The following is a 15,547-nucleotide window of genomic DNA, read 5'->3' on the forward strand; positions in this document are numbered from 1 at the left end:
TGAATCTAGGAGGGCATTTTTCGAAAGAGGAAAAGGACATCTGGTTAAATGAAGCTGTAGAAGTGGAACTGTATAAATAGGAGAGAAAAAAGAACCCTGTTTCTTTTCTTAACTATCCTGGCCATTACTTGTTCTTTTGTCCATGTACCCTTCTTTATACACATGATATAGCCCAGGATAAGGCAGGAGTGGCATTGGTGTGGAGTCCAGAGCTCCATATTGCATGTGAGAAGTATTGAGGGTGTAGGTGCAACTCAGGAAGGGAAGGAGTTGGAGCCTGGAGTGGTGGAAAGCTAGAAACTCAGGACACAGCCTGAGTGGGAGGAGATGGGATTACAGCTCCTGCTGTACTACATCATGAGGGGAAACAATTGGACTCCAAGCCTTGGCTCCATGGTCTAGAAATTTTTGGAAGAAAGTCAGACTGGAAGATCTGTTTCAGTATATTGGAAATTAATTTATGCTTCTATAGATGGTGCAACTGAGGTTTTTGAGCCAATTACCCAAATTACTTTTAGGATGTGAGTTAGCAGCATGTCAGCTGCTCCCCAGGAAAGGTTCACATGCAGTCTTTCACCTTAAGGTAAAAGTTAAGCAATAGTCCCTACTGGACTGGTAATAAAATTGTGCTGCATCTATTTGAGCAATATTCTGGCCTCAAATAGCAGACAGCTAGGAGATTGGGATGAGAACAGTTCCCTCTTTTCCCCTTCTTGCTATTTTGGATTGCCATGGTGCACTTGTAAAGAGAAGGTTTGCACTCCTCTCCATGTCTGTGCTTATTCCTTTGTGCTTCCATTATTTGGCAGGTTTTAATTTTCTCTCACCTGTAATGCAGGTAGGAGACTTCCATAAAGCTTGTGGGTTGTGGAAAGTGAAGGAAAAAACCATCTTGTAGAGGAAAGATGGAAGAAAAATAGATGGATTAAATTACTGAAATATAACCCACCCTTAAACACAATAAAGGTACCTCAATGTTATTTAGTAATTCCTGATGCTATTAGAAAAGATTTTTGTAAGCAATACCCTCAATGTAGCCACATTTTAATGAGTCTTTTTATAGGGAATAGTATAAAAATGTAGTTTCCTTCTAAAAGACCATGTTGTTAAATATATTTAAGGATGACTAGACAGCAGCATGTAACCTTTTGAGTTAGTCAGGATAAAGGCCTGATGAATTTATTTACATCTCTATTCTAGGATCGCTAGGCAACCAAGGGCAAATGGCTTTATGTCTGGCTAGTACATTGTATTGCTTTTAAAAGCTTTTTAAAATATTAGTTCTTTGGCACAGGAATAAATTGATTTAAAGCATACTACAGCTCCTCTTAGATAATTTCTAGGGTTTAGTACATGATCTCCACGGGTCGGTGTGGTCATGGCTGGGACACACATCTCGCTTCAGTTAAACTCCATCATTGCAATGCATCATGATGGCAGTGTTATTTTGTGTTTGTTTCTTTATTTTTATATATTTATTTCTTTTAATAAGCTGCAGTCACACAGAGATAGGGGCTAGTGCCCATTGAAATTGTGCACTGTAGGTTCTGCCTCTTCAGGCATGTGTAGACACCTCAATACTTATGAGCACAGAACAATTTCATCTGCAGGCATTCAGTGAGGAGTTATGATAGTGCTCTTAATTTCAACCATAGCTACCCTCTCACTGGTTTATCTCAGTTATTGGAAACCGTACCTTTTATTGTTGATGTTTTATCTACATATATTCACAGTTCCTCCCTTTGAATAGCCAGCAAGCCCGTACACAGAAGAAATGGAAAAAAATAAGTCTTGTTATGCCCAGCCTAGAGACTTGAAGTATAGAATTACAATACATTTACTTGCTGAAGGACATGCAAAACATACGTCTTGGAGCTTGCAATTAAACCTACATCTCTCTCATAAATCTGAGGAAGTGCAATGGTATTATAGTCATTGCATATTATTTTGTCCTATGGCTTGGATCAGGCACCTCAGCACTCGCCAGTCCTGAAAGTAATGCCATGAAGAGGTAAAAAGTCTGAGTAATAAAGACATTATTGAACTTTTCATCAGAAAAAAATGTAGGCAGTTTCTGCACCTGAAAGTGTAAAGACCATTCTGAAAATGTCCAGAAAAATGCAAATCTTTCTGGTGTTCTTTTGTTGGGGCCCTCACTGCAATCTTTCTCCAGTCTATAAAACACCTCAGACTTATTGATTTTCCTTTTGCTTACTTGTTAGTGCCAAACCAAATGAGCCAGCTGCTAATCCTGAATTAGTTCATAGAAGGCAGAAAACTGTCGAAAGTCAAGGTACTGGTTCTGCTGATCAGTGCAGAAGGCCTCTACAGTCTCAAATATTTTTTAGTTCTTCTCAAAGATAAATCTGCAAACCTAAAACACATGGCATTCAGTTCCTTGTTCAGGTGTCTGGAGACTTTCAGGTTTTATTATTTTTTCTTTGCACAACAGAGTGCAGTTCTTTTTGAGATCTTCATTTGTCCAGAGCATACTTTTTTATTTCCTTTTTCTCATGCCTTTAATTGATTGTGGTGTTTGTCTGCCTCCTTGTGATTTTATTTATAACTGCAACCCTGATATGTTTGATGGGTTTGGTTTAGTGGGTGTTTTTCTAGTGGTGGTGGTGTGTTGGTTGGTTTGGTTTGGGTTTTTTTGGTTTGTTTGTTTGTTTTGGTTTTTTGTTTGTTTTTATAATAGACTGTACTAAGCAAATGAATTGAATTGTGACAAATCTAGGCATGCTTTATTTTGTTTGTTTTGGTCTCAGCACATTAAACTGAAATGTTAACAGTCAACTTGAGGATGTTACCATACCTATCTCAACTGAAATTAATCTTGAATGCTGGGTAAATCAGAATACCTTAAGCATAATTTTAAAACTTCTGGGTCGTGATTTTTACCACTAAGAGAGATGTCAGCATTTTTATTTCAATAGGGGGCAAAAGATGGTGATTTGGGGAAAATGGCCCACAGTGACAAATGTTAGAAAGATCACAACTGCAGGGAAGTTATTGCTGGGTATTGCATTGGTATCCCTGAGGAGGGGGAGGCACAGTAAAGGAAAAAATTAAGCATTTTAACTCCAGCTGCTGCCTTAATCTTGCACACACTTGAAAGTAGCTGTTTGAAGCAATTTGGAAGGTTAAAAGAAAAATAATCCAGGCAGAGTTAGGGAAACACACAGGTTGCTGCAGGACGTGGTAAGTGAAATCAATCTGTGCTGGACTTAAAACATCACTTACCACGTGCACTTCCTGCCAGAGGCAGAGCAAGAAGGATTCTGTAGATGAAGATGTGGAGGTTTTTATTCGGTTGCTGGAGATATTTTCTTTTTTTTGGCTGTTTTGGGGCTGTTACTCGGAAAATTAGAGGAGAGACAGAACGAGTCTTGAGAAAATAGCTAGAAAACAGATGGTACTTTAGGGTTCATAAGAACATTTTCATGTACTTCTGCAGTGCCATAACATGAGTGTGTTCACATGCAACCCACGCACATTTGCATGGTGAAAGCCCAGATTCTCTGAATTCAGTGGCAAAATCTAAGTGAATAATCATTCTGTGCACAAATGCACTCTGTAAGTGACTTAACACCCTTAAAGAAATGTAAGTTTGGAGAATCTTGATTCTCTGGGCAAAATTAATTCCTTTTGTACTTAGAGAGGTTTCTGTTTAAAATTTGTGCACAGTTTATAAATAGAACTCCTATTTCTTATTATATTCTGCCCCTCTAACTTATTCTCTAACACACTTAACTTTAGGAAGTGAGAGAGAATTGCCTCTTTATCTGCCTTTTTTTTTTCTAAGAGAAACTTTTCAGAGCTCCAAATGCTAATAGATTAACTATTGTAATTAAGGAAATTTTTTTAAAGTTTTTTTATTGAAGGGTAAGAGCCTTTTTCCTCTTTTTAAGCAATCACTCATCAATTTATTTTAGCAGCCTCATGCTTATATTTTTGAATCTTTTTTTCTGAAGGACAGTCTTCCCCTACCCCCTCTCATTTGACTTTGGTACATCTGGTTTTCCATATCTCCATCCAGAGACAGCATTTGCCAGTTTATACTTTCACTTACCCTCATAAACTCTGTCTGATTTCTCTTCATGTATTTAATCTGTTTGCCACACCATCTCTTCTGCTGAATGTTGCACGAAATCCTTCTCATGAGTCAGTGCTGCAGCTTGAAGCAACTATTCTTAATAGCTGATATTGAATTTCTGTTCAATATCACACATTTCAGTTGATAGGGACTAGATCTTCCTTGTGGTTGACCCAGACATATGTGTCTGGAGGGGAAGCTACAAGAAAGTGTCACCCTTATTGCCCTCAGAGTCACCAGGTTATCACCCAAAGTGCTCAGGAACACACAGACCCTTTACCTACAAATACCATTCTGAACATGAATCCCATATCTAATTATTTTTCCTTGACATTATTCCTCTTTGTCCAAGACATAAAAGCCTTCACTTGTCAGAAATTTAGTTGTACTTACTGAATAGGAAGCGTGTTTACTTCGGTCTGCATCTGTGTTGTTTCTCGCACACAAAGTTCTCGCCTACACAGGATGCTTTTTTCAAACAGTAACCAAGGTTCCAGTGTTAATCAGACACCAAACATGTACTATTCCCAAATGCTATAAAATTGTGTCAGACAGAAACTTAAATGTAAGGTTTGAGGGAAAATTTGATCGAGAACGAGCATCCCAAATGTCCAGATTCTCATGTGATTTTTTTTTTATCAGTACACATCCAAAGGTGTACCTTGATTTCAATTAGTTAGGTAGGAATATTTGGAATATTTCCTTTTGTTTTCATGCTGTAGGGACCTATTGAAATAATTAGTTTCATTAAGTGCAATATTTGTGCTATAGTCAAATATACCTTATTTTGACCTTTCCCAATGCCTCCCTTTGTAGAAATGTTTTATGCAACTTTTCCTTAACTCCAGAGGTCAGTAGGCCAATTCCTGGCTTTTTCTGGGATACAAAGAGTGGTTGAGCTCCTGTGCATCGGTAGTTTATGTGATTATACCAAGCATATTCACTTCATCTCTTGCCATGCACAAATAGACAGAGGATGTTGCATTTTTGCAATGTGAAAGGGGAAAATTTCCCCTTTCCTCACTTATCTCTTTTTCAGAAGGTGAGATGTTATTTCATGGCCTCTGAGTATCTTTAATGGTAGAATGACTGCAGAAATACTCCCCCTCAAGCTGAGTCTTCTACCCTGATCAACTGATTGTTCTTCAGTGTCTCTGGCTTAATGAGATCTTTTCATTCACTTCACTGTGCCAGTGGATCGTTCTTTGTTGCTATCCCATTCCTACAAAATTCTCAGTTTCCCCAACACTGCATTTTGTGTGTGTCTTTGTGCATATCTCAGGTCCTGATGTCAGGTATAATGTGCAATTTTCTCTATCATTGCTGCATCATTTCAGTCTCTACCATCTCTTCTGCAGAATGTGTATCAGCTAAAAATCATCGCTGTGCTAGACCCCAGCATTTATGGGACAGTGTTGTCAGTCCCACTTTTTAGTTTGTCCTTTGAGTCTTTAAGTTGTCTTTAAATATTTTCAGTACTGTGAGTTGCCCAGAGATTTCCCTCCCTGTCCTTCATTATTCCGTGCCTTGCATCAATTTAGGGTGTCAGTGTGCTGCTTGATTCTTGCTTCCTCTTAGATGCCTGCAGAAAACAAACTTCCTTTCCCCTGCCTCTGAGGCACTGCTGTCTCTCACATTCCAGTGGGTGTTTCTGGGTCACCTGCTTGTTATCATCTCATTTCCACATCCTATTTTCTGCTTTCCCATTCTGTCACCACCCTGCTGTTGCTGCACTTCTCCTAATCCACAACTGCTGATCTTCTAACAACCCCTGTATGTTGTTAGATTGGATTTACAGGAGTGCTGCTTTCAGCAATTGCTGTTGCCCCTTTTGGGAGGCTGTGTGCTGTCCTAGGGGGACTTTCTGCTGTTACATCAAATGGGAGAATCTTCTGGTTGGAGAATACCTCTGTAAACATGCTGTTTACCTGCTCTCTGCTGTAAGGGGAGGGCCATGGTCCTAGTTATTCCTCTTGGATTGGATAAGCCATCTAACATCCTATTCATTCTTAGACACCCTGGGTCTTCATGATAAAATATATGTTTCCTGCCTTCTTTCTGACCTCTATAAACCAGGATGCAGCTAAGAAGCCATCTCAACTTCTCCATATCTGTACCTCCACAGGGGGAAAGCTCTAGGAACAATTTATAAACTTTTCCCCCTTGGTATTCAGTTTCTAACCTGATTACATGCTAGTTTGCTGAGCTGTGAGTAAATTTATGTCCATTTTTGTTTTCATTTCATATTGCTTTGATGCTTGGGGAAGATTTGCCATAAGAGAGGAGCAGGATTTAGCTCTGTGTAAGGGTGAAAGGCAGAGGGTTGAGATACTTGTGAGCACTGTCCCCAGATTTCTAAAGAGTTATACCAGTCCACTTGCCTTCCTGATAGGGGGAATTTACAATTATGTATGATTTATATGTCACTTAAGCAGCATTACAGCATTTTAACATAATATAGATCATACCACCAAGGTATGTTAATATATGAAGTTTTTATTTTTGAGCTACAGCAGTCTGATTTCAGTGGAATCACTAGACACTTATTTTTTGTGCTTGTCTGTCTTCAGCACACATGTTTTCTGTTCCCAGTTGCATTACCAGCCCTGTGCTGGAAATGTAACATCTTGTAATAGTGTTTCATAAGGACTGTAAAAAAAAAAAAAAAAGATTTTTGACTGATAAGGTAGTTTAACAACTTGGGTAAGTATTGGAAAAATAAATTGAAAAGTTGTGAGGTGGAAATCTCAAATGAGGTCCAAAGATCCCCTAGCAGGAACTTGCTAATGGAATATAGAAGATTTGAAAAGAAACTGAGTCCCCAAGAGACAAAAGGCGTTCTCATTTCAAGTCAGCTTTACTTACCCTCTCTTTGCTTAGGTTTTTCACAGAAAGGAATGTTTTTGAGAATGGACACTAATGTCAGTTTAGAAACAGGAGAAATCAACGTGCAAGCAAAATGACCAATCAATTAATGAGGGTGAGTTGGGTGGAAGCAATTCATTTAATATTCTAAATGAAAGAGAGCTCTCTGCTGTGTGATTTACTGAAGGAAAGCAGCTGACACTGTAATGCATCTTTTCATAGAAGTAGCTGTGAGATGAAAAGGGGACTGAGAGGGCTGCTTTGGTAGGAGTGGATTTAATTAACAAAGGACATAGTGGATAGGGTTTTAAAACCCTTATCCTAGGGGCTTTAAAAAAAAAAAAAAAAGAAAAAAACCCCTTATTTTAGCAGAAGGGTCTGGTTCAGATTTCAGAAAACATAACCCAAAATACATTGTGAAGAATTGGACTTCCCATTGACTTCAGCATCAGTCACTTACTGAAAATGTTGTGTAACTGGCCTCATTTGGTGCTGTTACAGTTCGTGACGTTGTCTCTGAGACCTTTGGGTGCATATGTTAGTTAATCTGCTAAGAGACCAGAACTTATTTAGCTCAGGTGGATCATTTTAATATCAATTTTGAAGCTTGCAAGCTTATGCTGCAAGTGTTATTACTGGTTTTGTGACAAAGTAATACTGCTTCATGTTCCAAACACCTAACCCTTCACCACCCAGAGACTGGCATTTGCACGTTGATGTGAAAACAACCTTAATAAGTCAACTTCTGTTATCATAGATAACCCTGTAAGCAAGGGAGGAGACGTAAATAACAGACACCTTGATACCTGTAATGGCCATGTTTACTACATGGGATTGGAGAACAAAAGTCAGATTATAACACTGGATTCCAAAACTCCCTCGGCTGACTGGCAAAGGTCTGCACTGGCTGCATCATTTTGGGAATAAGGCTGCAGGCTGTGTAAGTCACTGAGCTTTTCTTTAACATCATCAAAAAGAAGACATGATTTACAACTGGGCAACGGCTCTCAGCACTGGGACCACCAGCCAGTTTGCAAAACCCACCAAGAAATGATGTTTCAGGTCAGATTTGAACAAGCAAAATACAAGTAAGAAAATCTCCATACACCATCTGCCCAAGTTCTGTGCCAGGTTTAAATTTATTGATTTCCAGTTTAATCCTTTTTTTAAAAATAAATATTCCCTTAATCAGAGAGGAGCATTGATCTCATTGATGTTAAACTTTTTTTCTTATTGGAACTAATCTAGTTTTGGCTTTTTTTTTTTTTTTTTTCAATGGCAGATAGAAACAGATACAAAGTCCTGCTAATTTTGGAGAAGAAATAGGAGACAAAAGTGTGTCTGTTATTGACACACTTCCAGAGAAAAGTACATCTTTACTTTATTTTTACATTTCCATTGCTACTTTATTTCAAAATGTATTACTAGGTTTAAGTGTGATACAATAGGTAGTATCTATTTCACTTAATACTATACTACAATATTACACTATAATAACAAGTTATAGTGCCTAATATTATATTTTATAATGATACTGTAAGCTGCTATCACTTTACAAATCCTGAAGAATTTCTACATCATTTTTGAGACTCAACTATGGAACAGAAAAGTGACAAAAGTCTGGGTAGGAAAGAAAATTTAAATAAAACACAATTATAATTAAAGATTTCTTTCATAGGATAGTGACTGTTAAAAGTATCTGTTGTCCACTAAACCTGACAAGTCTCTTGTTAAGTCTTAATTTATTCAAAGATAGGTGGTTTGGTTTTTTTTTAAAGAGTAAGTCTTCTTTGAAGGAACAACAATATCTGTGATAGATGATATGTTTGTTTAAAGCTGTCCCTATATATAATATACTGCACCTCTGCCATTCCTTCTTTTATGTTTTGTACTCTATTTATAATGACAGTTTTTGCCTAGGAGAAACCCTCACTTACTTTAAACTTCAAAAGAGATAAGGTTAAGCTTAAAACCACTGTCTTTACTGGGGCTGACCTCCCAAATATAAGTCCTGTCTGCAGAGAGATATCTGTAGTCCTCTTTGATGAATTTTGTTTGCAGAGTGAAGTGACAGCCAAATTCTAAAAATGAGAAAAGTGGATAATTACACCTGCCATTTTCTGTTTCATACTTTTAATATTTAAATAGCCTTTTGGGTATTTACACGTGCAAATGATTATTTAGATGCCTTTTGTATTTGCATACAGGAAGTCAGCTTGTTTATTTTCCACCATTATAATTATAGATATAATTATAGATAGATAGATAAAAATATGTATAAAATCAGGAATGCTTACCTTCAGCTTGTTTTGGGAAGATAGACTTGAACCAATGAAGCTTATAGATCATTTATAAAGTATCATTCCATCCCACTCTTTTTTATGCAACACATTGTAAGAGATTGTTTCAAGAAATTAAGTGGATGCCTGTTAATGTGTTTGATACAGCCCAAGATATAACATTAAAATAAAATTCTTTATAATTCAGAATGTTCATTCTAAAACTAGACTCTAGCACAGCTAGAAATATTATGACAATGCTCTTGACATCTTATTTTCAGGCTTTTTCCAGCTAAGTGAGATTCATTTAGTGTGATTTACTACATGTAATTCCTGAAAATGAGAGGGAGATGTTAATCCAGTGAGCTGTCTATTTTCCATGTCATTAGCACGGTGTCTGCAGAGAGGGGAAGTGCAGGCTCCTTTATTGTGGTTATAGAATGACAACACAGAAACTCAGAGGTGGTCCATAAACAAATCCATATGTAATGGTTGAAGTGATAGAAGTTGACTCATTTGGTACTTTTAAAACTAGTAGACAAAATCCCAAACAGTTTTGTATAATCTTATATCAAGAGGTGGGGCTTAGGCAAGATGTGACTTAATGAGGGATGACAAGGAAGAATGAGGAGTGTGTTTTTCCTGGTTTTCAGGTGGGGAAAAACTTACTTTTACTTATTTACCTCTAGGATAATTTAGGTTGGAAGGGACTAATATATTGCTCTCTGCCAAAATACACGTTAATAGACTGTAAGTAGATTACTTCAGTGTGGATGAATAATTAATACCTGGAATTGGTTTACATAATTTCAATTTTTCAGATTTGCAGAGGTCAGGTTTAATTTGAATCCCCGAGATGTGCACTTAGGCGCATAAGTGAGCTCTTAAAAGTCAAAAATAAGCCTTTTGTTTTTTATTACACTAAAACCTTTCTCTAAGAAGACAACATACACACATTCAATAACAAAGAAAGAATGTAAGCCAAGAAAAAGCATAGTTGGAGAGAAGCTTTCTAGCATTGTTCCATGTGCTCTTGGGAATTGCTCCCGTGATTCCTTGTGTCCATAAGTGTGAGTCCTACATATGAAACAGCAGCAATGCCCTTTTTAAAGTGTATGCTACAATGGCTGTAAACTTTTTAAAATTGGGCTATATCTAAATCCAACCTGACAGATGATTGAGTCTGATCATACTGCAGGATTTTGCTATAAATTCTAGGATGAATTCTAGAAATGAAGTCGCATAATCTTTGCTAATAAGCTGTTTTTAATGTCTGTAATTGTGGCTTGCAAGCAAATAATCAGAAGACTATTACACACTCAGTTGTTTTCAGGTCACTGAATTCTCAGGGAAGTAGAAAAACTTAATGTAGACTTTCCATTCTGTCAGTCCCTAACACAGCCACAGGCTGCAAGTCCTCTCCTAACATCAGTTCTTCATTTCACAAGTAGGAAGAGAAAGACTACAGTGTCTTGTATGGAAGAGATGTCCTGTTTCATGAGCATGTCCACGTGAGCTGTGCCCTGTGGAATAGGCTGTCATTATTTGACAATAACATATTCTAAATACAGGCCCAGAGACTTGCTGGGGCAGGCTGGCAGCCCAGATCTGGGTCCCATTCCTGGTCTGAGGTTTGTATCCTGCTCTCACTTTTTTTGTTGTTGTTTTTTGGGTTTTTTTACTAAGAACTGTTCATGAATAATGCTGAGTGTACCGTGTGTGTGTGACAGCACACAGCTATACTTACTGATGATAATGAGTCTAAGTGGCTTATATTCAGTAAAATTCAATGTATTCAGTTCTCTTTCCCAATTAATGTTTCACTTTTGGAGCGTGAAATTTGTTTTTCACGGCCAAGGGTGTGAATTCCCTACGTTATTTTGCCAAACACTTTTGGATTTTCTAGTCAATATTCTCTCAGTATGTAGCCTACACTGTTTCTGAAGTTGGCCTAAAGTCACATCAGCTAACTACATTTGCTTTAGGATGCTGCATTTGGTTTCCAGAGCCCAGCCCAAGTTCCTTTCGAGTCGGTAGGATTTTTGTGTTGGCTTTTGGAGTACTTGGATCATATCCACAGTGTCTAATTCCTCCTCTTGCTTCTCCTCCCCTCCTGAAATACCCTGTAAGAAAGTTATAATCTGAAGAATAACAGTATTGGGCCAGATTGTCAGTTCCTATAAAACCGAATAGATTTTTTTTTTTCAAGTCAGTAAAACTCTGCTCATTTAGATGAGCTTAATATCTTTACATCCAGCCTAATATCACTTCAATAAGCCATCAAACCCTCTAAACTTATTTATGTGACAGCCATAACTGGTTAGACTATATTTTACTTTGATGCCAAAGTCCTATGCAGTGACATCTTATCATCACCTGACTTTTATCAACTATTTTCCTTGTTATCTCTGGATACAGCCCTGATGCCCACCAAAACAATCTGTCTCCCTCTGTGATGCTGTTACCTGGTCATCTGTTTTCTCATATGTTTGCTTCACCATAGATTCAACTTAAAGACAGATTCTACAGAGAAGAGCTTCAGACACAACTGAAATAGTGAGATTTATGGCAATCATAAGCATATGTTGGATTTTATTTTTAGAAAGGATTTTCTTAGTTTCAGTTGGCTGGAGAGTGATGGGGAAATACATGTATGTCATGAATGTATTTACATTGATACTGACTGATAAAAGTTATTATTGCAGAATCCAACTTCTTATTTCTCAAAGATCTCATGCAATTGAAAGAGCGAATTGGGTGGATCATAAAATCTCAGAAATTTCATCTTCAGCTGAAGTATGTTGGGGAGGAAACTGCTTTTTCAGTTAGAAGGTAGAGCAAGTTATTTTATTTTTTTTTCTTGGTAAGAAGTCCTTTATACTTCTGTGAACCTGGAGCAATTATGAAGCTAGCAGAATTATTTTGGATTCATGCTGATGTTACAAACATCAAAATGTGACCATAGGAGTAAAATGGTGCATTTGTGGCACAGCACAGCATGAACAATTGCTATATTTAGGATGTAGGAAAACCCAGTCTGCAGAAAGCAAGTACTGAATGAATTCTACAATAGTATAATAATACAAAGGAGAAGGAACAAAGAGGGGAAAGATAAAAGATGTATGTTTGACTTGAGCATCAGGAAATGGCATAGTTTATCTGCACAATAGTCCCTAAGGGAAACTGAACCAAATATACTTTTTGCTAAGTTTCCATCTTAATCAAAAGCCCAAGTAATAGCTGCTCTTGGAAGGTGAACCCCCTGTGACAATATATGGAAGCTGAAATGCAGGCACATTCAACTCCTTCCCACAGCATCATCCCATATTGTAGTGCACAGGTTGGACTTAAATTGTTTTAATGTGCAAAGTTTTTGGGGACAGTTCTCAAATGGGGTTTTTTTCAGGCATTCGAAGAGAAGAGAGTTGCTAAATAAAATTCTGCAAACTATTTTCTCAAAGCTCTGTCACCATTTGAACTGCAGTTCTCAAACTGGACGTAAAAACCATCTGCTTCTTTCATGATCTGTTGTGTAGGCTAAAGGCACGATTCAAATCTCATACCCTTGGTCAGGGTTCAAAACAAAGTCCTGAAACTAGAATACAGAGCTTGAGAGGAAAAGGTGTGATGGGCAAAGATGTGAGTGTGATTCTGCTTTCACACCAGTGTAAATCTGGAGTAAAATCTCACCTGTGTAGAGCTGTTGTAAAGGCTGATGCTCACACAACACCAAGCAGCAGCAGAGACTCAGCAGCTGGGAGTTATTAACTCACCTAAGAGTGCTTGAGCATCTCCTTGGGATGGACCAGAAGTAACTTTATTTTCCAGTATCCATAAAACTGAATCAACTTCCCACGGCGGTTTCAGGTAAAAACCGAAATGCAGAAGGAAGAATTTCCTTGCATAAAAATGCTTTAAGTTAAAACTGTCAAATGAAATTTCATCTGCAGCTGCTTATTCAAATGAAGAGTTCCATTCCTTATAAACTTACCCTGATTTTCAAACTTTACTGTACAGAAAGCTGGCCATGCTTTCTTCATTCTAGGTGAATTGGTCTCCTTATGTCACAGAAGTCAAAGAACATATTTTTAGGTTGAGGTCCAGTGTTTGTTGGTTGGGTTTTTTTTTTAGCAATGAAATTTTTGCCTTTTATTATGTGTGATTTTGTTTAATTGAGAATGTTTCTTGTTTTGTTGTCTATGCTGTGTGTACTCATCTGAATTGTCCTATGTTACAAAAGGTTTATGTGCCACGTAAGTCTCAACTGCAAATCCTGGCAGAACTCGAGGGCGTTTTGGGGCATGTTAGAAGACATCACCATATAGACATCACCCTAAATCCAAAATCAAACACCCAGACTAGGTTAAACATCTTCTAGAATGCCTTTTACAGGACCAATTTTTAACTTCTGGTGCTATGGCTAAATGTTTAGCATTTCATGAAATTGTCCTAATCAAAGGATTTTTCAGTGTGGGATTTAGGATGTGGCTTCTATAGAATGTGCTGCTTTATGACGCCTCACTGGTATTTATTTAACTGTTCTACATTATTAGAATGTATTGTCAGCAAGACTAAATTGTTAAAATTAATGGTACTTCATTTGATTAAATTTTTTTTCATATTTTTAGAGATAGAGGAGGTTGTTTTGGTTGCTTGCCCCTCACTACTCCTTTAGATAGATCCTTATCCTATAAAGAAAAGCCAGTTTCAAGACATATAAAATGGTGTCTTTACTAACATATTTTCAAAAAAATTAATCTGAAAATATTCATGTTGCCTGACATGTTTCCACATTAAGAACAGGATCACTCCATGCTACATGACTAGAAAAACACGTAGCATTCATTTACATAAAACATGAAAATCTTTAGTTTAAAATACCGGCTCATTTTCTTACTTTTTTTTTTTTTTAATTTACTTTTAGAATGCAAATAAAAACCACTACTGTTTCTTTTCCTTTCCTTTTATTGCAAAGCAGACGACTAACATATGTTCTTGACTTTCATTTAAAGCTAGCACAGCTTTTTCCAGCAGAAAAAAAACCAAAAAACAAAAACGTGATTTCCCACTGAACGGTTGCCTCTCAAGAGTTGTTTTGTTTTGTTTTTTTTGTTTTTCCTGCCTACGTAATTTCAGATGCTGCACAACAAACACGTGATGGTTCGTGTTGGAGGAGGCTGGGAGACTTTTGCAGGTTACCTACTGAAGCACGACCCCTGCCGAATGCTGCAGATCTCCCGGGTGGACGGCAAAACTTCTCCCATCCAGAGCAAGTCTCCGACCCTCAGGGACATGAATCCAGACAATTACCTGGTTGTTTCTGCCCATTACAAAACCAAGAAGGAGATTAAGTGAAATAAGCTTCTCATGTGTGAGTGGAACTCTATGTACGTAGGTCCAAATTATTTTCTCAAGTGTAGCGAATTTAGTTTATGCTTTTAAAAGGACTTCGGGAAATTTCAGACAGGCTGGAAATGGCAACCCATTTTGAAGATCTTTTGAATTGTAGAACTATTTATTTCTAGTACTGTATCTTTTATAGCAAATTACCCTTGATAGGCTAATTACTACAATCAGATAATAAATAGACATATATTTTTAGCCTAATTATTACTCTTTAATATGTGAATGTATACTTAGAGCTACATAAAGGAGTGGATCCTGTTAATGGAAGAAAATACACAATACACTTGTATGAAAATCTTATTACTTTGAATCCTTGACTGTTAGGCTAGTTGAAAAATATATATGCAGGTGGAAAATGAATATTTGTGGAAATTATTTGGTAATGCCTCTTGAAATGAAATAAAAAGTGACTATTTTTATGGTTTGCAACCTTTTCTTAATCAGTAGAATATAACAGCTTATTGCATGCCAAACGACTTCCCAAAGCCATTACTTTAAAAAAAAAAGAACAAAAAAGCCCAAGAAACCCCACCCCCCACCACCTTTTTACTCTTTAAAGCTGAAGATGATGCTGTGTTAGAACTGTATGTAGATCCTTCCTGTCCCTCCAGAGCCACAGAACACTGCACTGTTCTTGGACATGAGCTTTTCCTTCCCCTTCTTTTTAATTTTGTTGGTCACGCCAAATGTGAAATATTCGTCAGTAGAGTGATTCACATTCTCATAAATCATTCACACACCTCTAAAGGCATACGTGGGCTTAGTTCATTATTTTGGCTACTTTTCTATGTTTATATTTGGTAATTTATGTGCCTTTTAATGTCCTAGAAAAATAATTTTGTAGGATTATTTCACTGACTGTATAAATTTACAAATGAAATAAATTTTTTTAAAATACTCA

General features: G+C 37.2%; 1 protein-coding gene across 5 annotated transcripts in view; it reads left to right on the forward strand.

The window, feature by feature from the left end:
- GAS2 (growth arrest specific 2) overlaps nucleotides 1-15,547 on the forward strand; it is an 84,328-nt gene extending 68,781 nt beyond the window's left edge. For all 5 annotated transcript variants that reach the window (XM_064657192.1, XM_064657191.1, XM_064657195.1 and 2 more), the window contains one exon: nucleotides 14,377-15,547. In XM_064657192.1, the coding sequence (XP_064513262.1) occupies nucleotides 14,377-14,595 (219 nt within the window). In that variant the 3' untranslated portion in view covers nucleotides 14,596-15,547. The remainder of the gene's footprint in view (nucleotides 1-14,376) is intronic.

The sequence above is a fragment of the Pseudopipra pipra genome, chromosome 6 (assembly GCF_036250125.1).
Source record: "Pseudopipra pipra isolate bDixPip1 chromosome 6, bDixPip1.hap1, whole genome shotgun sequence".
Classification (NCBI taxonomy): Eukaryota; Metazoa; Chordata; class Aves; order Passeriformes; family Pipridae; genus Pseudopipra; species Pseudopipra pipra.